This window comes from Oculina patagonica, chromosome 5 (genome assembly GCF_052425735.1).
Source record: "Oculina patagonica isolate OP01 chromosome 5, crgOcupat, whole genome shotgun sequence".
NCBI lineage: Eukaryota > Metazoa > Cnidaria > Anthozoa > Scleractinia > Oculinidae > Oculina > Oculina patagonica.
In genome coordinates this window covers 23,825,447-23,851,047 of record NC_135762.1, presented here as the reverse complement: position 1 = coordinate 23,851,047, position 25,601 = coordinate 23,825,447, and the positions used below count along the sequence as shown (strand labels likewise).

Genomic DNA, 25,601 nt, shown 5'->3' with positions numbered 1-25,601 from the left:
CATGCAACAGCGCACGCATAAGATCGCGGCAGTTAACCGCTGACCACGAGAGCGCCGGAAGTTGCCCGCAGCGCTTTGACCAGAAGTAAATGCCATGCATAGGAAATTGCCAGCCTGCCAAGCTAACGCCAGTCAACTACAGAACAGCCACAATTAGCTCCTAGTCATTAACTAAGTCAAATAATATATTTAACCTCATTAAAATAAATTGTAGAATTTGGACTGATATCCTTTGGTGTCCACTTAAACAATTTGGCTACCTGCCCTTGTTTTCTATGTCAGCAATAGTCAACTGGGCCATGCTTTGCTCATCGAAAACTTATGCAAGCTTGTTGTCTAACTGTTGAATACTGTATTATATATAAGTATATATATAAATAAATAATTAAATTATATATAATTTATATATTATAAATAAGTTAGCATAATGTTTCGATTTAGCATCCTGGGTGCCATTTTATTGTGTTGAACATGTAACAAAGGAAATTCTTCAGCTCAGCCAAAGTTACCAACAGTGAAATGTATTGGAACAGAATTCTGGTATAATGAACCCCTGTTATTATGAACACATTTCCCAGTTTTGGCACTTTCTTATGTTGAGGTTTAGTTACTCCTCCAAATCATGACTGTGAACTCATTCTTTATTGCAGAGACGTGGCAGCCATTTAAGCATTAAAAATCTAGACATTAAGGATATCAAGGTTAGAATATCATTATTTATTATAAATATGTTAATAATATTACGTTGGAGTGAGTATATGAAATATACATGTTAACCTGCTATCAGGCATTCTTTTTTTCCGCAGCGGGAGGAAAGGGAGAAAAAGAAATTCCTTTTCCCTCCTGCCACAAAAAGAACGCCTGATCGCAGATTACCGGGTAATTACTTACATGTATATTTGCAATACGGATGAAAGACCATTGCAGTTGTGTAAATAACTTCAGTTGACAAAAGAAATCCTGAAAAAGATTCAGCCTCAAACCAGACTTTAATGCAAATGGTTAGACATTCTAGTCTTCTTGGAAAAGGACGATAAACCATAGGTCCCGTCTCCTGTATCTTCAGTCTTATAACAGGGGACGTTAAAGAACCCACACACTATTCGCAAAGAGTAGGGCACAAAGCTCCCGGTGTTGTGGTCTGGTGTGTAAAGCGCATTTGAACGTATGGAAAATGCGCTATATAAATGCATTATCATTATCATTATCATTTAATCCATGACCTCTGCGAAACCAATGCAAGAGCTGAATATTTTAGGCTTTTTTTTTGGCAAACATTGGGTGTAAAACTGGGATGGTCTTTCATATTGATATGTTATACAAACATCAACTACCCCCTTGTGTGTGATTGGACTAAAATGGAATGGACTAAAAATAGTTATTATGAATAATAAAATAAAACCACAGAGGGTATGACTGCACAACATGTTTCCACAGCTCATGAGAGTAGCCTTTGGTTGAAACTATTGACAATGTAATGACACCATTTACAAAACATTCCATTACTCAAAATTTAAGCAATTTATTAAGGAATGCTAAGGGTATTATATATAAATGTGGAAGTCAGATCCATGATACCAGGCATAACTAATCGATGACATCAATGACATCAATGAGTAATCAATAGGTAATCGATAGGTAATCAGTTGATTAGTCATTGATTATTGCCGATGATCAATGAGTAATCGATGACTAATCGATAGGCCACCAAATTTTTGGTCATCGATTAGTCATTGATTGCATCGATTAGTCATTGATTGCATTGAATACTCATCGATATAATCTCATGGTTGAAAACCGGAACTTGTATAAGTATTCAGTACTCAAGCTTGTACACGACATAACAATCAACAATATCATGTTTACACATGAAAAAAGCACAAACAATGAAAGAACTTGCAGCTGTTCCGGAGCATAATGAAACTGCTTATGATGGCTGTCTCATTAAGCCGAAGCAGTCTTACTTTGCTGACAAACATCCACTGAACAAAATCCATAACCACGTAGTCGATTCTTGTCTGCGTACTTGTTAGTTTTATTTTCAGACTGGTTGGTTTTCCAAGTTCAGTTGTTTTCTTATTAAATAAAGAGTTGGGTAATGTGAAATATTGAAATATCATCTGTATTTGTGATTATCCCTTCACGCCTTCATATGCTGGAAGGTTATTTGACCTTTTGTGAAGGCGTAATTTCGTCAACAAGAATGCCAGTTATAAAGCAAAATATGACTGACATAGATAAAAAACGCAAAAAAATGGTACAAGAAAGCAAGGAATGTGTCTTTTGTGTGCAGTTGATGAGTAATCAATGGGTCATCGATGAGTAATCAGTAATATCAATAGGTAATCAATTACATCAATGAGTAATCTCAGATCGGATGAATCATTCTACTGAAAGTAATCGATGTCATCGATAAGTAATTGATAGGCCACAAAATTTTTGGGCTTCGATTAGCCATCGATTACTCATTGATCATCGCCAATAATCAATGACTAATCAACTGATTACCCATCGATTACTCATTGATTACCAATTGATGTCATTGATCATCGATTAGTTATGCCTGGATGATAATACTAACAATGCAGATTAAAATATTATTTAACAATTAGACTACGAGCCCGAGTTTTCTATGAGCAAATAGTCAACGAGGCGCAGCCGAGTTGACTATCGCTCATAGAAAACAAGGGCGAGTAGTCTAATTGTTTTAGTAGAAACTCTAAAAGATTGCAGTCCAAAACCTACAATATTGTGCACTTTGAAGACAAAAATCAAGAAAATTTACCGCTTAAAGAGCTACTCTCGCGCGCGACTGTTTTCTATCGGCGAATAGAAATCAGTGGGAGAACCAATCAGATTCGCGGATTTCCAATAGAACACAGCTGAGTTTCTACTAATAAGGGTTAGAAGGAACAATAAAATTATAAATAAAACAAGACAATACAAATCTAGATATTAATTGTATTATTGTTCAATATTAGAAACAGTTCCGGAAAAGAAAACGCAGTGATCACCAAGACAGCGCACAAAGCATGGAAATGAAGGTCTGAACACAAATTAAATGTAAAGTTATGTTTATTGTGTTTTTTAAGATATGATGCAATGTTATTATACATACATGTCACAAAAGATAAACGAATGGGACACTTATTGATTATATGTATCTTGCATTGGCATTCAGACTTAAAGTATTTAGGTGAGAAAAAAAATGTCTAGAACCAACTTGCTATCATGAGCCAACACAAATATTTACTTGAAAAATTAACATGGCTCATTATAATAAGACGTCTGAGTAATTATTATTGTTTTCATAGAGTGCATCGGCTCCAATGTGAATAGTTCTGCTTTTTCATTTTTTGCAACAAAAAGGAGTAGAAATCAAGCTAATTTATGCATTTTGCTTAAGATAGAATGTAATTTCGATCCAAAACTCAGGAAACAATATGAGACTTCAATTATATCACGGCATTGGTATTAAACAGCACTTAAAACTTCACTTCATTTCTAGTGATGAAACTCGTTTGTTATATAAAACTTTCTCATTCTTGTCCAATTCATTTAGGATAGATTTATGTAAGTTGGATGCTTAAAAAAGAATGCTTATCAAAATCAACCAATCAGTGTGCTTTATTTCAGAATATTGGACTGGGTAGTTACAGCTCTTTTCCAGTAAACAAACCTGTTAGTTATAGCTCTTTTCCAGTTAATAAATTTCTTATACATGTATTAATTACATATTTCATGTAATAAATCTCTTGTTAACCCAGTTTGTTTGGGACTGTCTCTCTCTCTTAAAATTTTCACACTGGGAGGATGCTTGAGGCCATTACATTGGCCCTGAAAAGCCCCATTTGGGGAGTGGTCAATTACATATTTTATTTATTTATTTATTTTATTTATTTTTATTCAAAATAGACATCCACTCCTTATGATCTTTTGCAGCTGTTGTTGCACCCTGTCCACGAATTCCAACCCATTTCCTCCCGTTCCAACCCACTCCATGCTTCTCCTCCAGGTCATCCACAGTGTGCCTTGTCTTCTTTTCCCTTCTGATGCCCAGTCCAATGCAGTTCTGGCGATGTTATAATTTGCCATTTCTTTGTAGGATGTGCCCGATCTATCTCCATCTTCGTATCTTTATCTTTAAAGATAATGGCTGTGGGCTGGTCCAAAAATCCCAGGGGGGTACTCCGGGATCAAAGTGACGGGGATGATCGAATGGAGGCAAAACTCAGGACCCAAAAAATCCCTAAGTCTCCCGACATTACCCAAAATCCCTCGACCAAAAAACGCCAAAAAAATCCCTAGTCAATTACCCCTAATTGCTAAGGCCGCGCCAAGGCACTTTAGTTTGATTTTAATACCCAAAAAATCTCCTATTTAAATCAAGTCACCCAAAAAAATACCTGCCAAATTCTCCTACCCAAAAAAATCCCGGAATCGAAAATTTAGACCCCAGGGAAAAAATCCTTCGCACATCCCCGGGGAGTCGCTAAGGGCTGGCTGCTGGCTAGTTTCACCGGCTGAAAGAGAACTAAAATCCGGCTGAAATATCACATGAAAACAAAGACTTAAGTTTTTTAGAGCTGCCAACAGAAACTTTAGCCAGCTGGGCTTGTTGATTAACCCGCTAAGTGATCTCTTAGCTACATCCCTGGGCTCTTGGTCTTTTCTGTACAGAACGTGCTGTGCTCAATCCATACATTCAAGCCTGGGGACCAAATTCTTCAAGTACGGCCCTATGGCACGTCCAACTTTTTGCACTCGGGAAAAAAGCTGCCTGTTCCCAGGTCATACAAACATCACACTTGTCAGTCACCTCCACTTAAACAAGCAACCTTCATTTCAGTAAGGGTCAAAAAATTTAAATTAAAAATGCAATAATTCCCTTTTATAATCCGTGATAATTACCCCTAGCATTTTAAGTGGAAGGACCTTTTGAATACTTCAGTTGATTTATGGATAAATAATACTCAACTTGACAAGCCTAACCCATTTTACATTGTGCAATGGTTTACGCATAACTGAAAATGTCAGGATAAAGTGAAAGATAATTTTTTAACAGCTTACTCAGTGTGAAATGGTTATCAAATGTTAATTTTAAAACATGCAACCTTGGCCGTGACACCTAATGCCTCATGACATACATTCATGTTTAAATTTGATCTGATCATTGTGTGCCCAAAATCTGCAGGAAATCGATTTTGTTCTTACACAAATGGCTAATCTACAATAATGTATTCATTGAAAATGGTTATACTGATTAACAGTACTTATAAAAACACTGTTTAGGTTTTACCATGGCACGTGGGAGAAATATCTGTGGTTTTCTCTGATAGTGAAGTCATTAAAGGAAGGAATTAGCTCATAAAATGTCTGTCCATTTTAAGGTGTATCACCAATTTGCCCTTCTCAGCTCCCTGTATCATGTTGCATTCCTGTCTGCATGATCTAAATTTAACCTCACAAATGAGACCCTTGTCTGAATTCCACTGATCAAGTTTCATTCACACAAATGAGATCAGCCAAAGGAAGGCATGAGCATCATATATGATTTGGCTCTAATCCAAAGAACTATGCATTACATGTAGGGAAGGATTGTCCTGTTGAAAGTGAATTTTTCAATGCCTTGGATGTGATACTTCACACTTTTTTGGGAGACAACTGTATCTGAGTGTGGATAGCTTACTGTTTGATAAGATCATAGAGGCGTTCTGTTCTGAATTTCACCACTGCCTGAGTCCACAAAAAAGCTTGGATCTTCTTCTTAACTAGAAACATGATTAAGCCGCTACTTCGCCGCCATAGCATATCAACCGCTGCACAGTTTTTTGACCCAGCTCCTTCTCCGACACGGGCAGTTATACACCAGGTGTTTATGTTACATAGTATAATTTTAATTTTCATCAAAGTGTTAGTGTGTTGTTTGTATATTTGAGAACAATAACAAATGGATTGAATGCTTTAGTTGATGAAGTTCATTGTTTCTGCCACAGGAGCCCACAACGAAGAAGATTTGTGCAGTATCAAATATGACGACCATAGCCGATTCATCACCGCCAAGTGCAGCTAAGAAAGGGGTCTTAGTACAGGTTTGTTCAAGCACTTGTGTGATTAATTTACCATGGATGTTAAATATTTTATAGTGTCTTTATTATATTCTCCTGTCAGTAAAAACGTGAAAAATGTATATTCACGTCACAGCTTATAATCTAAACCAAACTACTTATAAACCTTTTTGGCTCAATAGCCATCAATCAATACAAACTTCTAGATCTGTAAATTACTTAGATTCTACTTAGTGAAGAGAAAACATTATCTAAGAGCCCTTAGTTTTATCACGTTTTAACAAAAGAATATTTCTAGCCCGGCAAAAATAGTGTCACAATTATGGTGAAAGGCTGGTGTCTGGCTTAAGATTAGTTTTGTACACTGTAGCAAGGTCTCTGTCTCTCATTACGTAATTAACAGGGTTATCAGTCTGTCCTGCTGCTAAATGCTTTAACATGCTGTTTCGATTTTAATACATTAAATCAATTTGTCATTTGCTTTCCAGCGTTCAGTCAGTTTGAGATCAAGCCTTACGGTCAAAGATTCTGATTTTGCCAAGAGGTACCGACTACTTCCAACCCCCACAAAACACCGGCCCAGCAAGGTATGGATTCTGTCAATCATTTTACATTCATGTTGCGACATATCACATGTAATGTATCTCAATAACACAATTTGCCTGACAATAACCTTCATCTTATATGTCACCTTCTTTCATCCTGTAGCATTTGTTAAATTTTTTGTTAACAGCACAAAAGAAAGGAAAACATCAGCAGGCAGTTTCAATTCAAGTCACAACTTAACACAAGGGTCAATGTGAAAGAGAATTAAATTTTAACCTTTCGATAGAATTCCTTTGAGATTAGAAAAATATTCATGTGGTGGTTTTATTAGGGAAGTGTCATGCGATCTTGCATGTGTTTTTATTGTTACTTTGATCATAAAATAAACGTTGGGAGGCTTCCCTGGGAAGAAAATACATGTATATAATTCATTTCTGTTGATCAGAAACAGATATTGTTTTTGGGATCATATGCGTAAACCATAATTATTACGGTTACTTTGTTACAAGGTTTATAATCCTTTGAAGTAATTAGGTGAAATTCTCTTAGTCTGCCATGTTATTGAATTTATAAGGCCAAACATTTGACATTGTAAATTTAATTAACTATCGATCAGCCTAGACTGATTGCAACTCCATGAATGCAGTAGAAACTTCCAGATTTTACTCAAATAATCTGTTCAATTCTTTTCTGTTCTATAATTGCATTATCAAGTGATTAAAATAAATAAATGTTATTATCGACTATTGATCAGCATAGAGTGGTTGTAACTCCACAAATGCTGTAGAAACTTCCAGATTAAACCAAAATAAACTGTTACATTTTTCTCTTTGTTCAATAATTGAATTAGCCAGTGATTATATAATTACAATTGCTGTCTAATGCAATTATTTGATAGCAAGATAGAATGTTAGAATTAGCAGTTTATTTTATTATAATCATTCACAATGACTTCCTACTTTGTGACAATAAATGAACACGCAACATACACTTTTATTGATAAATATTTATTGTGTCTAGGTTGAAAATTGTTTTACACATTTCTATTTTTATTTTAAAGGTTACCAATTACTATTCCATCATAAAAAAGGTTTCTAACCTGGAAAGCGTTAAAAGAAAAACCTTTTCAAATATTTATATTTGTTAGTGACCTAAAAAAGTGAAACAGAGCTGCATATATATATGCAGTCTGAAATGTTGACGAAATTAAACAACTTTTCACCATTTGCAAAAAAGTTTGTAAATAAATGCTTTAGCAAGGCTATAATCTAATATTAACCCTTGTGAGTGCTCAACCTTATAAATTTTAATCATGTTCTTGTATTTATTAGGCTTTGTAAGTGAACAAGACTGACCATTGCATATACCCTTCTTAGGATTCATTAGCAACCTTTAGATTTGACTATATGAGTACAAAATCGAGTACCAGTACAACTTTGCATCCACTGAACTAGAAGTCTTTCCTGCTGCTGAATAACATATAAAGAAACGTTACCGATAAGATTGGTGTGATAAGTGATTATATGAGGCACACAAAATTGGTTTGATAACTCTTACTCGTAGTCTAATCTAAAGGTTGCTACTTTTTTCTTTGTATTACTCTAACATTGTTTAGTCTTTTTCTCCAGTCTCACAATGACAGAATCCCTAAATTATTGAGGTTTGTTATTTCTGTTTTTCTTACTAGTCATGGAGCGATACTGTTTCTAACAATGGTGTCAGTGAAACTCTTTCGCAGACAGAAATCAAGCGACAGGAGGTCAGTGGAAGGAATTTTATTTTTGAGTGGTACTTTAAAAAATAAATTTTAATTTCTTAAGTATATTATATTTTAAACAAGCTGGTGACAAGAATATTGTAAAAAATTATAGCCACCACAGATTGGTAAGTATATTAGTTCCTTGCCCCCAGGTGGGGGATAGGGGCCAGAAAGTTAGATTGGATTTGATTGGTAAGTAGTTAAATGTTTGAGATTAAAACTAAAAAAATTCCACATGCAATCCAATCGGCCTACAAAACTGATAGGTAACTTCACGCTTTATATAAACCGGAGTCAGGCACTAGGAGTACAGCTACAAAAAATCCGCAATCCAGGTCCATTTTAAGGCCAGATCCATCGATCTGCAAACCTATTCACCCGCCTCTACAAATGTCAGCAGCATATAATAACATAAATTACATGAAAAATTAACTATTTTTGTTATGACCACTATTTAACAAGTTAAATTTGTTCTGATGACAGGCCATTTATGAAGTTTGTTCTGGAGAAGAAAATGTGGTCGCTGATCTGAAGTTGATAAAGGAGGTAAGATTTCTACACTCAACAAGACATTTGTTGTACTGAAGATGAGAAATAAAATCAGACTGTTTAACTTGCATAGATGGCAAAATCATGAATACCTTTTCACAAAATGCGAGTGGGGTGGAAAAATTCCAAAAAGGTAATAACTTAGCAGAGGAAAACTCATAGGAGAGGAAAATGCTCCAGTTATATTCAAATGTCAGTTGCTCCATATCAACAGGAGCTGCAAAAACTGCTGATGAAATGGGGGAGAAGACCTCTGCCCTAGGTTGAAAATACCTTTAATTCAACTGCTGTCCACTGTCTTGGACAGCTCTTTTCAAAACGCATGCTTCTTGCATTGTTTTTGAGCCCACATAGAAAACATGGCGTCTAAGTACATCACATGATGTTTTGGTTGCTAATTAACTGTGGTGCATGCTCAATATAGCTGTTTTCGACCCAGGGTAGGGGTCTCTTCCCCCGTTTTGTCCCATTGCTGTAGAAGGGAAACAGTTCAGGACTAAGTTTAGGACTACCAGAAATAAGGCAAAAACCCTCATCAACCCATCATAATTTACCAGGGCTTATCAGTGACATCCTCTTACAAGTGATAATTATCACTTGTAACCAACCACCTTTTGTGAGCAAACGCCTTTCGTAAATGACCTCCTTTCATAGGCAACAACCTCTTGTTAAGAATCACCTTTCATAAAACACTACATCTCTTTTCTAAAAGATTTTATTTCTCACATATAAATGAAACCACTTTTAACCACTGACCTTGGCATTTATGGGTGGTTGCCAATTTAAGGGTTCAACTGTAGAAATGTTGACATTCTTGTTGACATTCCTTCATACTTCTCATTTTTCCTACAAGGTACATTATTTTTATTATTTCTCTGATAAATGTTTAATACTTACCCTCTTTTTTATTTGTTGCTAGGTTTATTATGCACCCATGTACAAACTCAAGCTCATGAATGAATATGAATTTATGAAGATATTTGGTTGTTTGGAAGTCTTACTCGCTCTTCATCAAGGTATAAACCCTTAGTTGTAAAGGTATTCATTGAAGCCACAGATTTTTGTTTCTAGCTTTACCTGGTGAAACACTTTAAGGATCTTTTAAAGATCGCTTCAAAGGTCTTCAAAGACCCATTCATGATCTCAGGAAGATCTGGTCTCCCTTGCAGCCATTTTTAGTGTTGTCATGCAACGGGAGGAGACTAGTGATGGGCACTTTTGATGACACTAAAAATGGACGGAGACTAAGGGCCCAGACGGACCAGATGCACTGGGCAATTTTTTGTTTATTTTGTGAAAAAATCTGTCACCAGTTCCGTGAGACAAGTGCACCCGGGGATTTTCAGATCTACCAAATTTTGTCACCTTACCAAACTTCAAATGCGCCGTTGTTCTGCCTCGGAGCAGGACAAATTTTTGTCAAGCGTCAAAACTGACAGATTTTTCAATTAACATGACTATCTAAAGAAAACGCCAAACAAGTATATTTGATCTCGCCTTTAAAGGCAGTTGTCTGCCAAAATATTTTATTTTTTCTCGACAATTACTCCTGGCTTGGCACAATTTTCAAACCGCCTGAGTACAAGTACTGCTGCTGATCAATATGAAAGCGCGGCGAGTCAAGACTATTGAATTGTACTAAAAGCGAAAAATACGGCTCTTATCGGCTGGAACGCAAGACTCATTTCAGCGAATGGAAAGTTATCGAAGGTGTACAGTTTTAACATGATTGATACTTTGTGGTTTTAAAAAAATTTGGTGTTTTAAAGTGCGTCCACGATTGCCAAATTCAAAATTTGGTAGAGACAAAATTTGTCGAGACTAATGGTAGAGCCAAACAAATTTTGTCAGTCCAGTGCGTCCAGGCCCTAAGGAAGATCTTAAAAAGATATTTGATTTGATGAAGATCTTACAAGTATCCTTATGATTATCAAGGATTTGATGATGATTTTACCAGGATCTTAAAATGAATTCTTTACAGGATCATTGCAAGGTCCTTGAGGATTTTTACAGCAATCTTCAAAATGTGCTAAGCTGTTAAAGGTCCTGCAAGAACCTTAAGATTTTTGAAAAATCCAATAGTTGGTCCTCTAGTGTAGCAGATTTTTTTGGGCTAGGGGAATTTTCCTGTTGTTTATTCTATTGTTCTCTTGAAAGGTAGCCAGCCATTCATGTGAGAATTTGCAAGAGCTGCTATCCGACTGCAGAGATCATTGCATTGCAAAGAACAACCCTAGTAAGAGCCTATCAGGCTGTTTTGTTTCTTTCTCAACAGCTTTAGCCCCCCCCCCACCCCAGAATTTCCGAAAAATAATTTCCGAAAAAATAATTTCCGAAAAAATAAAGACTTACTAAGAGAAGAGTCTTTTAAGTCCCCCCACTTCAAGTCACTAGTCAGCCCCCCCAGTTGGAAAAATGCTCCGCTGTCACTGTTTAGTAGCATGAAACAACACTTGGATGGGATACTAGTTCAATCACAGGGTTACCCCCCCCCCCTCCACTGCATCATTTAGGTCACCAGTTCGCATTTATAACCTGGGTGGAGAAAGGCATTGCGAGAGTCAAGAGTCTTACCCAAGAACACAATGCTATGACCCTGGCCAGGAGGCTTCTGGAGTCCAGCATGCTAACCATTAGGTCATCGTGGCTCCCACCATTGTCAATACGAAATAAATAAGATATAAAATTAATAAATTGTAAATAGGATATAATATCGTATCTTTGTATTGTAATTAGTGTAGGCAGAGCCTGTTACTTGTGTAAGTGTCGTACCCGTTATTGTATTGTTGTAATTATTGTGTGTTTTTAATGATAATAATAAAAAATAAAAATTAAAAAAAACAAGAATACGGCAAGAAAACCAAAAAAAAAAAAAAAACAACAAACCCACATTGTCAATAAGACTAATAATGATTTATTCAAAATCACTAAACATGCTTTCTTATTTCAGATCTTCACACAAAACTCAAAAATGCTAGATCCAGTAATGGCACAACAGACAGTATAGGAGATATCATGTTAAACTGGGTACGTTAATTTATATTATTTTTGGATTTATCTCACTGACATGAATGTGAGAGCTGAAGACATTTACCAAGATCACAGGACACGGAGAGGGAGCCAGAGGCAACTGAGGATGATGGCAAAATAGAAATGCGTTTGACAGGATTTTTCTGAATTCTTTGAAATTCTGTCTGTCTGTCTGTCTGTCCACCTGACTGACTGTCTGGCTGACTCTCTGTCTGACTGACTGACTGACTGACTTCGAGCTACATTACTTTTTGTAAGTTTAACTTGACGCTTTTCATAAAATTAGTGGAGATTTTTTTTTTTCTTTCCTACCTGACTGACTGCGCTGCTGCTGCCTGACTAACAAGCTAAATCACTTTTTTTTCAAGTTTGACTTAATGCTTTTCCATAAAATAAGTGAAAGTCTTGTTTCTTTCAACTGTAGTTTCCAGGCTTAAGATGTTACGCCAGATATTGTGCGAATCAATTTGAAGCTAAGACGATTCTTGATGAAAAACTCCGTCAAGGTGGAAGTGTAGCAGATTTTTTGCAGGTAAAACGTTAATTCCACCTACGTGTATCCTCACTCAGTGGTTTACCGTTTTTCCCCTTAGTTTTCCTGTTTTGTAATTTTTTTTTTTGTAAAAGATCATTTACTGAAGATACTGAGAAGGAGAGCGGGGGGGGGGGGGGGGGGGGGGGGCCCTAGTGTGTGCACAACTTGTGATTGGAACCACTGCTTGACATTTCAGACCAGAACACTGAAGAAGGGCCAAGCCCGCAACGTCTGTTCATTTCTAGTTTTTTTAAAATTAAAAAAAAAAAAATTTCAAATTTCTTTACTGCTTTTACTATTTGACGATACTCATCTTTACTAAATACTTTTTCAAACTCGGTCTTAACTTTAGCAACGTTTATGTCTATCGGAAAAACATTGGAACATTTATTTGGCGGGCCATTTTCAGTCCGATCAAGACATGATTAGGATGATCTCATATGGAATTTTCAAAATTTAATGCGCGCCTGCTTAACTTTATCATGAAGGACAATTAATCACATCTAGACAATGACCGACCCATGATTCAGGTTGCAGTTTAAATCAATCGGAAATGGCCCTTTCGACCGCGTACGTGTGTTTACTTTAGACATGTTCACAGCCCCTTCACGCATTCAAGGATCGTCTAAGAGGTTGTGAACAATCTAGTTCTTTTCTGTAAGACCCCATGTAACCACAAACCGCTCCATTTTGTTTTCAGAGATGCCGTGACTCGCCATTCAGTCGGAAGTTGGACCTTTGGAGTTTTCTAGGTAGGTCCTGTTCTGTGCACACATCTCTTAAGCCTGCTTTTTCAATTAAAGAGAAGGTATTTCCGGTGATAATCGTTTTAGCTCTCACGCCGAAGTTTTTGTTAATATCACCATTGTTCTTATATAAGTGGTGTTCTCTTTCCTTGCAAATATTTTATTGCTTAAGATTGTAAACTAGGAAAAGCGAAAAAAAAAAGAATTTGAATTTTATCGTGGTCAAAAGACCTGATAAACAATCAAACCTCAACACATTTTCAAGCAGTTAGATTATAAAAAGAAAAGATAGTTTGAGAGGGAATGAAGCTGCCACGCGTTTCCGCTTAATCGCACACGAAGCGTGCCTTGTTATTGGCGCCAATTGCGATTTTTTTCTGATGCTTATCTTTTGGTTTAGCAAAGGAAGTTTTAGTATCAAACACTCACGAAAGTGGAAAATGCCAGAAAAAACGGAGCAGTAGTAGAATATTCTGGCAAATGCAACTTGCTCGTCTAAAATTATTAAATTTATTTCAAACAAATTATTGAACTACACTATGTTGGATTTATAGACTTTGTAGAACGAGGAATTAACATAATTTTCCTTGATTTATTAAAAATGTTAAAAAAGAGAACCTTTTAGAATTGTAAAAGTGAGCGCTGAAGGATAAATCTGTAAAACTCAATCAGGGATTTAGTTATGAAAACCTGGAATGGTTTCATAGCCATATTGAATGAGAAATTAATTAAAGGAATTTGCGAGAGAAAAGCCAGAAAACGTATTTTGTATTTCGCGGCGTTTCGAGTGCCCGTATCTCAGACGCTGTTTCCCTCCAAATCTTAATGCGATCAAATGGAAACCCATTATAATATTTATACGTTAATCTGGGCGATAAGAGTTCATTGCTAACAAGTTGTTTATCTTTGGTTGCAGATTCGCCCAGAAGTCGCCTAGTAAAATATCCACTAATGCTGCGAAGCATTCAAAAATACGTGAGTACCATGATGGTCGGATGGGCGGAACTTCCGGCCGTTCCCCTAGGGAGTTGATCGGTTAAGGGAGGTACCTGCCCCCGCTTCGGTCCCGGACTTTCTCTAATTGATTTTATTGCTATCCGCCGACGTATTTACACCCCTGGGAAATTGTGTTTTTTTTCCGTTGTACCATGTTCGCAGAACTTTCCCCTTGCCCGACACCTTCACGTACGAGTTGAAAAATTCCACACTTATCACGTGCATTCCCGTGGTCTGTTTAGTGTCTCTGATTGGTTGATACTTGCGTGCAGCAATCCATAGCTTAGCAACAACTAGTGATTGACACATTTCTTAGCTTGACTGACAAACGTCAGTGCGAAATATGGTTGGGGTGGAAAGGGGATCGCCATTTCTTTATCTTTATATGGTAATGCTTATAATAATATGGTATTTTTGCGTAGGCCTTTAGAAATTGTCCTTTTGATTTTTTTTTTAATTTTCTTTTTGTTGTGTTGCAGACGCCAAAAGATCATTCAGACTGGCGTAAACTCGAACAAGCGGTGAGTAATGAATGAATTTTTTTTTTTCAGGTAGTTTTTTAAGTTGAACCTGAAAAGTAAACTACGAGCAGTCCGCTGTATTTTTTTCTCGCATATTGTAGAGTGAGAGGTCAAAACACGAGGGAAAATAGGGTTGCGGGAATAGTCAATACTAAAGGCGAGATGATTCTGTGAGATGAAATTTTGTCGGAGAAAAAGTATAGGGTTTCTTCCAGATCTTCGGGAAAGCACTCAAAGGGTTTCCGAGTCTTATTGTCCAATCCCAAAGCAGTTAGCGATAAGGACACGTCACTGTTACCTAGCAACTTCTCAGACTTGAACTCGACCGTAGCCCAGTTAATGAAGAAACCTAAATATATATGTCCTTTTTGGATTTCTTGTAGATTTGTCGCCTACAAGACATTATCGAAGAAGTGGACAGAAAAACAGGAGAAGCAAAGGTATTTTTGCGTTTTATTGTATGGCTCGATACGTATTTGTGTGTTTTTTTTATACTTTAAATTTGTAATTGTTTGTTTCATTCTCTTGCAGTGTCAAGATGTGCTCAGTAGAATAGTTTTCTTGGATGACAGACAGGTATAGAATCGTGGTTTGTCATGTGTTTTGTCTTTTTGTGCAACCGATGTTATTAACCGCGGGAAAACATGTAGCTGGCGGCAAGCGCGGGAAATCATGCAACGGGTGCCAACTGCCAAACGATAGCGCGGGAAAACATGCAACAGGTGCTAAGCGCGGAAAAATTTGTTACCGGTACCAAGCGTGAGTCGGGAAAAAATTTAGCCGGTACCGAGCGCAGGAAAGCGTTCAACAGATTTCAAGGGCGGGAAAACATGGAACCGGTGCCGAGGCTGCCGGTGCTGAGCGCGGAAAAGCATGCAATGGGTTCCAAGGGCGGGAAAAAGTTGCGTGAGTTTTGAATCACGATAGAAACATCTTTGCTCTGATTGGTTCATAAGTATGCTGCATGAGTTGAAACACAAACTAACAAAAGGCCCTCCGTGTTATACTCTAGTTTTGCACACCAGTGATTGTTCGCGGTAGGTCACGTGAGTCCAGTTTTACATATCGTGTTGTTGTTTATTTCAGATGTGCCCCGAGGTATTCAAGTCCAGAAAGCTTCTATGTAACGGAACACTGAGAAACAAACATGGAACGGTGAGAACTCTAGAAGCAAACAAATAAACAAATACCAAGCCTTTCTGTCATTGGCGTTTTAATATAGCCGTGCGTTACTAATTACGGTAATCGTCTCTCCAAAATAGAAACTACAAGTATTCTTGTCCGAGGCAGTGTTTCTTCTTACCCGGCCGGCCACAAGACAGGGCAGGGCCAGTTATCAAGTCTTTACACAGGTAAGTTAACTGTTCACAACTTACACGGACGATGTTATCCACTAAATTTTACCGTAGTAACAGGATCGTCACGCTGTGCTTTTACTGGGGTAATGCGTTGGCGTTGCGTGTCGTCCCAATTATCAGCTGCGAAGCTCGAAGGGCACTACATGTAATGCTGATAAAGTGTCTCTGCATTGCGATGCAAAGTTTTAATCTGCTAGTGGACTCTTTCTACTTTCCTCCCATCTACTCACGCGGAATTCGTAAGGAGCGTGACAGTGGAGAAAATTGCCTAGGCACTTTTCAAGGGAACAAAGCTTTTCTGGATTTTTTTTGTTATTAACTTACAAATTTATTTATGAAAAGTATTTTTTCCGGTTTTATATTTAAACATGACTCTTGTGTCATCCACAGCCGATCCCAGTCGAGAACTTGTTGAGTTGAAGATCTTTCGGATGGTGACGCCAGAATGGGCGGCTCCTTCAAGACCGCGATATCAAGACTTGGTACAGGTGAGTAAAATGCTCTTTGTGTGGTTACTGGCAAAAGCTAGCCTGCTTCAGTAGACAGTCTAAACCGGCGGTATAGTTTGTATGGACTATATCTAGGATTTTGTGACACGTCCGGCTGCAACGCATGTTAGCAAAAGCCATTTTCCAAGATTGGTTATATCAATACAAAGATAATAAGAATGAGAATAAAGAAAATTATCAACAAGGGGATTCTATCTTGATGTAGCACCAAGTTTTTACAAATTAAGCAAATTCCCAATTTCTCGAAACTCCCGATTTCTTAAACCAATTTTTGTTTCCCTTGAATAGTACTTCTCTGTAATCCCTCTCCCGATTTCTCGAAGCAGTTTTCGTTTCCTCTGGAGTTTCGAAAAATCGGAATTCTACTGTGTTGATGTAAAATGAAGCAACTTGTTGTTTTGCTTTTCTCCCTGGATGAGATACTAGGCCATCGCAGTTTCCCCGCCAGCATTATTTTAGGTAGCCCTAACTATTCGCCGGTACCCATTTATACACCTGGGTGGAGAGAGGCACTGTGAGAGTAAAGTGTCTTGCCCAAGAACACAACACAAGTGACCCCGGCCGGGGCTCAAACTCGAACCGCTCGATCCGGGATTCAACGTACTAACCATTAACCCTGCGTCCTCCTTCAAATTTGAACTTTAGATTAACAATAATTTTTTGACGGTCTTTTTGTTCCAACAGCTAAACACGTTTTTAGAGTCTCCAGTACTAACCCAGAGATGGGCCAATCTCACACGCTACAAGCCCCCACTGAACAGGACAAAAAACAGTGGCTCAACGCAATACGAAGCGTAATACCCCACCCCGAAAACTACAAGACCTACCTTTGATGTCACGAACGTTATCCAACGTCACGCAACACCTTGAGGTCAGGAACGTTCAGAAGGTCCGTAATTCCCCGAGGACCGCGTTTGAGGAATTTGTCCTGAAGAAATTGCGCAGGGACTTTGCTTGCGAGGAATTCTTGTGGATTGTTTTGCCATTGGCTGAGAACGAGTGAAACTTTACCAAATGACTTTTCACCAACAGAAGCGAATACTTCCTAAATTTTCTTCAGTATGCCTTGAAAATTCCAGCTAGGAAGGTTACGGGAATTAATGGATTCGTCATCTTGGTAAAGGGAAGTGTTCACTTTAACCCAAATTCTTCCAAGGATAAGAACTTAGTGTCAGAACGTTTTTAAATTTCAAATATCAGATTGTTTGTTTCATTTCGTTTACAAGAAAATAGTATGGCGAAGTTTCGTTATTTGGGCGTGACTTACATTGGGGGATCACATGGTCGAATAACGCCTGTGAAAGCAGCCCCCTTTTTGCGTAGCGCAAAAACAACAATAACAAAAGCAACAAGAGCTGCTTTCTCAGGGCTAATACTTACGTTTCTACATACGCGCCTCGGTAGGAAAATCTCCTTTCCAATTTATAGCGAACTGTACAATTGTAAATTTTTTTGTAATATTTACTTTAAAAATAGTGATTTTCTAATGACTGTTGTAAAGCTATTGAAATTCAAAGAAATAACAGCGATTCGTACGCCTGTAAATAGCCATCTGAGCCATCCAATCAGAACTCGGCAATTGCTAAAAAGCGCAGGAGTCGGTGAAAAGAGCGGGAAAAGGTCACGTGGACCCATTCACTGCTGGGTCAAGGTGGCATCTGATTGGCTGTGAGAACAACATCTTCGCCCCGATTGGTTAGGGCAGAATGCGCGGATTGCACGGATTTCATTGACCAATTGCCAAGTTCTGAAACAGACAGTCATGAAAAATCTGTCCCGGCGACAAATTTAATACCTTATGTAATAATGCTTTGGAGACGTCTCGAGCAAGTTTTACAAGATAACAGGAAAATATTCTCAGAGAAATATTTTATAATTAACGAGCAATAATATATTGCATTTATTATATTATAGGAAATACAATAATGATAGCAATGTAACGGAATTTAAAGTAGTATACATATGTAATTCGACTGTTGGCTTTTAATTTAGTACTCTCCTCTAAACCTCGCATTTTTTACAAGTTTAAACGAGGAGCCTTAACTTTAATACACCCGCATTTTTTTCTCCAACCTCTTTCGCACTGGCGTTATGTTGTATGAAACTTTTTTTCTTTCATCAAGACCTTTTGTTATAAGAATTTTATTTTGATACCTACATGGTGTAAATATCCTTTATTAATTTTGAAAATAGTTTCTCATTTGTTTATACTTTTGCGACCTCTTCTTGTAATGCTATTAGATATATTCAAGCACTTGATATTCAAGAAATCCAAAGTGACATTTACTTTTTAAATGAAGTTTCTAGGGACTTTTAAATGAAGTTTCTACCCAGTTTCTACCAAAAAAAGTTGGTGTAAAGATGTAGCTCTAATATTAAAATTGAAATGGAACAGTCAATGCAAGTTGTTTTCTTTCGAAATTCTTGTTACTGTTTTAACTCATCCAACCAAATCGCGCGGAAGACCGTAAGCCTCGTTGGCAAAAATCAGACGATATTCCGCAAGATTGAACAGGATATTTGTTTCATTGTTCAGCATATTGTCAACGTATTTTTATAGACGGTAAATTAGCTGTATTAGTATATACTAAAACAGTGAATAGCGTTTTTGGCACGCACTGATTGGCTACTCAAACTCCGAATATCGAAATCGCGCGGAATATCGCCTGATACTCAGCCGACAAGGCCGTAGGTCGAGTTGGCTAAAATCAGACAATATTCCGCAAGATTGAGCAGGATAATTGTTCTATTATTCAACAAATTGTCAACGAAGCACATTCTGTATTGTATTTTAGATTTTAATGTATTTTAATGTTTAACATTTATTTTCTCAGAGGACCCTCCTGAAAACCACCCCCTAGGTGATTGGAGGCCTCCTCTTAAAATATTATTTATTATTATTATTATTTTTTTTTTATTATTATATTAACTATTATTATTAAAAACTGTAATTATGCAGCGCTTAACAAGATTTCGGACGAATCTTCGCAACCTACGTATATTTAGTAAATAAACCCCTTCAGGCGGCTGGTATGTTGGAGGATAATGCCAGAGGCTGAACGATTGTCGAAAAATGAACAGTTGGCCGAGAAGCGAAGCTTCGAGTTATAAAACAGGATATTTGTTTCATTGCCGGCAACATATTGTCAACGTATTTTTATAGCCAGTAAATTGTACTGTACGTGTGCAGCGCATTTCAAGATTCCGGACGAATCTTATTGTGTCAAACTGCGCATATCGCAGGATATCTGTTATGTAAAGATGTCAAAGATTCGTACCCAGTCGCTATGTATGTGTAGAGTATTTGTGGTAAGAGAAGATTGGAGATGGGAAATGATGTCTAATGATGGATAATGACATTAATTTATGTCTAGTGTCGATAAATGATGCGTATTCATGGTGAACAATGTCAAACACTTTCTAGTGACATTTAGTGATGTAAAGTTACGTCTAATGACTTCAAATGACGTGTAGTGTTATACAATGTATGGTAGTGAGAATTTTATGTGGGTTCACCATTTGGTGTATAGAGCAGTTTTCAATTGAGTGTCGTAAAATCAAAACCAAAGTAATTACTCTGGCCAATCACAAACGACACAGACAATCCAGTGAACAAATCAAAACTCGAAGCAATTACATGTAGCTGGCACGAAGCGCGGGAAAACGTGCGCGAGCGAGTCACGATTGGTTTTGGTTTTAGTTCTGATTGGCTGAGAAAGTGGCGCGAGATTTTTAAGCCAATCAGTAAGCGTAGTAATGCAAAACCAAAGCAAATGCCATTTACTTTCGACACTCAAGTGAAAACCGCTCTATAGGACACGAATTTATTACCACAGTTTTTTTAAGGCACGCTTGGAGTCATGGGAAGGAACGATGAAAATTTTGCGCTTACCTTCCCATAACCCTCCGTGTGCCTCGCTTCACTGGCATCCAATTTCAGCTCACCCGAAAATCAAATAACGACAGGAAAGTTAACGACAGGTACGTTTGATCTTTGGAAACAGATAGTAGCCTGCGGTGCAACTGCGAGAGTCCACAATTTTTCTGTGAAAACAAACTGTTAGGCCGTTGCCGTTAGTTGAAACATTGAAAAGGCGATTCTAGACTGTCCACAGCCTCTTTTCCTAAAAACTGAAAGAATCGGCGAGCAAAGAGAGCGTTGTTTTGCGCTGGCATCCAGTTCTCTTGTCGCTTTTTTCCCCGCGCTCATCGATCGAAAAAATACGAGAAAATATGAAAAAATAGAGGGCTGTGAACAGTCTAAGGCGATTGGAGATTCAGAGATTTCCCGCGTAAATGTGAGAGCTGGATGAGGCGAGCCAACTCAATCAATTCAACACTCAGTGATGAATTGAGTTTGAATTAATCTTTACTGCAAGTAGTTGAGCCAAAACAATCGTCGATGTTATAAATGGCCAAAAAGATCTGGTATCTGGGAGGCCAGGGGTTCGATCCCTGTCGGGGACTCAGATTTTTTCTTTGTCCCACGCTCGTGACAAATGAACATTTCATCTTCTTTAAAAGTTAATTACAGGGTGTTTGGTACACCTGTTTTTGTTGCCAATGCGATCTCCTTGATTGTTTGTAAAAGTCCCCAAAGAATTAGTTCGGCAGGGCTACTGTCAAAATGCAGAAATATTAGCTTTGTCGGAACTTTTCTATGTTAATTTTGAAGTAACAACAGAGCTTCCGGAAGTTCGAGATTTTGAGCAGTAACTGGTAGTTCTTGTTTGGGAATAAGGTCATGAATAGTTTCCTTAACAATTTTTGGTTGGCGGGAGGGAATGAGGTCTCTTTGTCAACATTTCATGTATCAAAAAGTCACGGTTGCCGAAAAGCTTCTTTTCGGTATAAACTTGTCCGCCAAACAACTGGTATACCGCCTTTGTCGGCAGCTTTAATAACTGTCATTGCGCTTTCCAAGATTTGTAAGAGCCGCCCATTCTTCTTTGGATAGGTTAGACAATTCAGTATAAATTGCGGTAATTAATGTTGAGTGTTTGGATGTCATAGCGGCTTTTTTTCGCTTCAAAAAAGTCACGGGAAGCGAACCTCGGAAGGTCGGTGACTTTGCTCCGACGAAGGGCTAACGCTAGAAACGTCAGCTTTTCACAAATTCGCAACGGCGGTTTATTCCCACTTAGCTTTATCAACTTCCATTTGCTCAACATAGTGTTACACTTGTCCGACGACGCAGAACAACAGTTACTTTAGAAACAAATAACTTCTCCTTTTTTCTAAATAGTCCGTCGAGCGGGAAGCTAAAAGAAAAGCGCGATAGAAAAATGAATTCCCACGGCAATTTTCCACTCGCGTTCATTTCTTTTTCGCCGCAAACACGACGGGGCAGACTAAGAAAAGAGGGTCAACCTCTTGTACTCTTATTATTTTGGATTTGCTAAAACTGAACATTTCAAAATCATGTTTTTGCGTGGTAAGTGTTATCTATGTCACGAAAAAGCTATAAACGCAAGCTTGTTAAGACGTTTTCTCTATCGCTGATTTCATTTACGATCTCAACGGTGATGAATAAACTGCTGTTGGTACCAAGTCTGTCTCTCGTCTTTAAGTTTGTAGAATAGGGCATAGAATTTGATCAGTCCTCGGGTACAAATAAAATGATGACGAGATTCTGGAATTCCTACCAGCAAAGTGGTGCTCTCAAGGGCTAATTCTCCACGCATTTCTGACGTACTTTCGGCTAGAGTGTCCGTTCACCGGAAAAACAGGAGTCTGTTTTTGGTGACGGTTAAAACTTCGCGCAAGAAGAACTACGCATTTGGCGTGTACTGTTCCAAGCGTTAATGATAGTAGTTGAGGTAATCCTTGAGGCTTCTAGGGAGGGGTAGGAAGGGAATCTTGTCAGCTGGAGGGCGTGGCAGCTGCTGTCGGATGACGAGGCGGCAGCTTTGAAGTAGTCTGGGTGGACTTTCTGGTAAGAATGACCAGAATTTAGTTAACGTCACAATAAAGCAAAAAGGAAAACAAGCATTACACTTCAAAACGGCCAAGAGCTCCTCTCAATAATAATTAAACTGCAAGCAGTCAACTATTCCAACTTGTTTTACTAAATAATAAAGCAAAAAATAATGAAAGTTGCAATTTCATTCTTCATTTCAATTTTTGACTTAATATTTGATGATGGGGTGGGGATGGGGAGGGGGTATGGAGTGCCATATGAAGCTGACAGGAATGCTCCTAGGGAACTCAAGAAAAACCCCTAAAAGGTCCAATAATTCATTTTCTGGTGGTGTGGCCCAAGTTCATTTTACCCCTAAGAGGTAGCAATGTAGACTCTTTTCCTGATGAGTAAAAAGTGACTGGCTGGCCTAGAGCCATGTCCCGCATAAAAATCATTTCTTAACTATAACATTTTTAGCTCCTGTTCATTTGCAGCTTGTTTTGAAAACACCCCCTTTCAAAAGTATCATAAAAGTTGGTAAATACACATTTTTGAAATAGAACACCCTAAGACAGCACCAAATACCTAGAGATATCACCATGATTGTTGCAAAGCATCTGGGGCTGGAGGGGGGTGGGGAGAGGGGGTTCTCCCTATAGTGGACTATATGGGGAGACTCCACCCAAAAGGGGTAACTTTTTCAGGCCGTAGGCATATGAAAGGGTTGGGATTTTGAGAGGGTAGAGTATAGAAAAAAAATGATGAAACCTGTCACTTAGTTATTTAAAGTGACCTTTCAAAAAAGGGGTTATTCAAGGTGAAATTTAAGATGCAAAACACAAAAAGAGGTACAAATCTATCAAAGGTTTGTTAGAGAGTTATCTTTTTGTCAAAAATGGCATAGGAAAGGGTAGGGATTTCGACCTTGCGGCATAGCCTCTCTTTTTTGAGTCCCCTCCCCCCTACCAACACAGGGGGCTACGAGGGTGAAAGCTCTCCACTGTCAACCCATTTTCTCACCAGCTTTAGTCTGAAGTATCTTTCTGCATGCTGTATCAGTAGCCAAGTCAGCAGGTCTTTTACTCTCCAAGTTTCTCTGATAAACATTTGCTCCGTACTCTATAAGGAGTGAAGTGCAGTCTTCAAATCCACACAGAGCTGCTGTATGCAAGGGAGCCTGGTGTCTTTTGATCACATTGGGATTGGCCCCGGCGTGAAGTAAAGTCCTCACACATTCCACGTAACCTTGAAGACAAGCGACATGTAAAGCTGTTCCAAACTGATTCTCAGATTTCTCCAGGTTGGCACCCATTTGCATGAGCATTTCCAAGCAGTGAACATGTCCATTTAAGGCAGCTTCGTGTAGGGGTGGGAAGGTTACTGTTAATGTGGGGTTGATCTCAGCTCCAGCTTCTACTAATAGACGGGTGCACTTTAAAGATCCTTTGGCACAAGCAAAGCACAGCGGTGTACTCCCATCTATGTTACGTGCATTTGTCTGTGAAAGTTAAGGAAATAGACAACTAAAAATAAGGCATGACTGTATGTTAAGGTAGCATGGTAGGCTAGCACTTGGTTGGGCCAGTTTCTTCATGTTGTGTTCTTACACAGGGTACTATACATTCACAGTGCCCCACTCTAACCATGAGCAGAAATATACACTGAAAAGTTGTTGGGGAAAATTTGTGTAAATGCTGGTAGGGAGGCACAGGGGGTACTCCCTATAGTGGACTATTCAGGGCAGCTCTGCCTGAAAGGGGTATATTTTTCAGGCTGGATGTATATAAAAGGATGGGGATTTCATGAGTTCAGTATAGAAAAGAGTAGGGGCAATATTTATTTAGGTATTCAAAAGGGTCGTTCAAAAATCTTGAACAAACACACCTAATGGCTGATTTATCTGAGTATTTTAAGGGGATTCTGAAGTAAAAAGCGAAAGGGTTTACGCTGTTAGAGAATGCATCACAGCACACAGCATCACAGCATCCCATCCATATAGAAACCAAAAGATTATTGAAACGAAAATATTTCCACCTGGAAATTAGCACCCCCCCCCCCCCCATATATAGGCCCTCCCTGAAATAAGCCTATCTGAAAAGCCGGTCACCTTCAGCAAATATACAGTAAACCCTGGGCACATTTTTCAGAATTTTATGGTAGTACAGTAACATACATCTGCTCCTTCGGCAATTAGGATATCTACGACCTCTGGATGACCACCAAGACAGGCCTCATGCAAAGGTGTCATAAGATCAACTGTTCCACCGTTAACATAAGCTCCATAAGAACACAGCAGTTTTAAAAGATCAGCATCCCCTCGTCTCGCTGCAATATGGAGAGCTGTTTGTTGATCATGTGGATTAGAAAAGTTCACAGACAATTCTTTACATGCCAACAGATTCTTTACGTATTCCAGTGTATGTCTGTTATCTCTGATTGTTTGAAAGAGAATCTCATTTGAATCCATCATTTAACTTATGAACCTGAAAAAGAACAATATGTGACAATTATAATGTACAGCAGTAGAATGCAATAATTATTATCATTTTATTGCCATACAACTTATTGTTTTATGGAAAATTTTATGCTTACAGATAAAAGCATTTTTAAGGCAGTTTTTTAATGTTTCTAAGCTACATACAGTAACCTAGGTCGATCTAAACAGCATAAAATAGAGTAATTATTTTTATTTTTGTGACAGCAAAGAAAGTTGATTGGCCTCTCAAGTTGCGCCCACCACGAGTTTTCCTGGCACTGAAAGAATTTTACTACAGCTTAAAACTATGTTCACAAGAAAAATACCACTACGATACCATATGCTAACCAATCTAATATAAAATAAGGAACTGAAATCAGGTGAAATTTGCATTGTTATGGAAAGCTGCTTTCTTTGTGGCTTGCCGCCTCTTCTAGGCGGAACTCTACAAACGTTCTTCTTACATCATATGCAATGTCTTTTCAAGAGTTTGTTCGAATCAACAATTACCTGAAGATCGTAGCTACTTGGAAATTCTTAGTCATTTCCTGTCTTTTCTGATAGATTTCCGAGTGTTTTCTTGTTACGCCATTTGTTTCATTCACC

The 25,601-nt window shown here is 38.1% G+C and overlaps 2 protein-coding genes across 2 annotated transcripts in view; one reads left to right on the top strand and one right to left on the bottom strand.

The window, feature by feature from the left end:
- The window catches only part of LOC144653413 (neuroepithelial cell-transforming gene 1 protein-like), a 24,796-nt gene extending 5,646 nt beyond the window's left edge, over window positions 1–19,150 (top strand). The window contains 19 exon segments of the mRNA XM_078513402.1: window positions 651–701; window positions 2,982–3,044; window positions 5,997–6,092; window positions 6,557–6,655; window positions 8,302–8,373; window positions 8,857–8,919; window positions 9,842–9,938; window positions 11,873–11,949; window positions 12,377–12,484; window positions 13,188–13,239; window positions 14,150–14,208; window positions 14,709–14,750; window positions 15,134–15,190; window positions 15,282–15,326; window positions 15,837–15,905; window positions 16,013–16,102; window positions 16,499–16,522; window positions 16,524–16,596; window positions 17,302–19,150. Of these exon segments, the coding sequence (XP_078369528.1) occupies window positions 651–701; window positions 2,982–3,044; window positions 5,997–6,092; window positions 6,557–6,655; window positions 8,302–8,373; window positions 8,857–8,919; window positions 9,842–9,938; window positions 11,873–11,949; window positions 12,377–12,484; window positions 13,188–13,239; window positions 14,150–14,208; window positions 14,709–14,750; window positions 15,134–15,190; window positions 15,282–15,326; window positions 15,837–15,905; window positions 16,013–16,102; window positions 16,499–16,522; window positions 16,524–16,596; window positions 17,302–17,450 (1,386 nt within the window). The 3' untranslated portion in view covers window positions 17,451–19,150.
- On the bottom strand, window positions 19,010–25,601 carry LOC144653414 (uncharacterized). Its single transcript, XM_078513403.1, has 4 exons — window positions 25,506–25,601; window positions 24,693–25,002; window positions 23,540–24,017; window positions 19,010–22,549 (listed from the first exon to the last, which is right to left on the bottom strand). The coding sequence occupies exons 2-4, from the start codon at window positions 24,987–24,989 to the stop codon at window positions 22,419–22,421; spliced, it is 906 nt and encodes a 301-aa protein (XP_078369529.1). The 5' UTR covers window positions 24,990–25,002; window positions 25,506–25,601; the 3' UTR covers window positions 19,010–22,418.

Bases quoted from the DNA above. Each gene is read 5' to 3' on its own strand.
- LOC144653414 (XM_078513403.1), bottom strand. From the start codon at position 24,989: ATGATGGATTCAAATGAGATTCTCTTTCAAACAATCAGAGATAACAGA. The intron at 24,018-24,692 runs GTATGTTACTGT...TAACTTTCACAG, and splicing joins TAATTGCCGAAGGAGCAGAT to ACAAATGCACGTAACATAGA. The intron at 22,550-23,539 runs GTGAGAAAATGG...CATTCTTACCAG, and splicing joins GATACTTCAGACTAAAGCTG to AAAGTCCACCCAGACTACTT.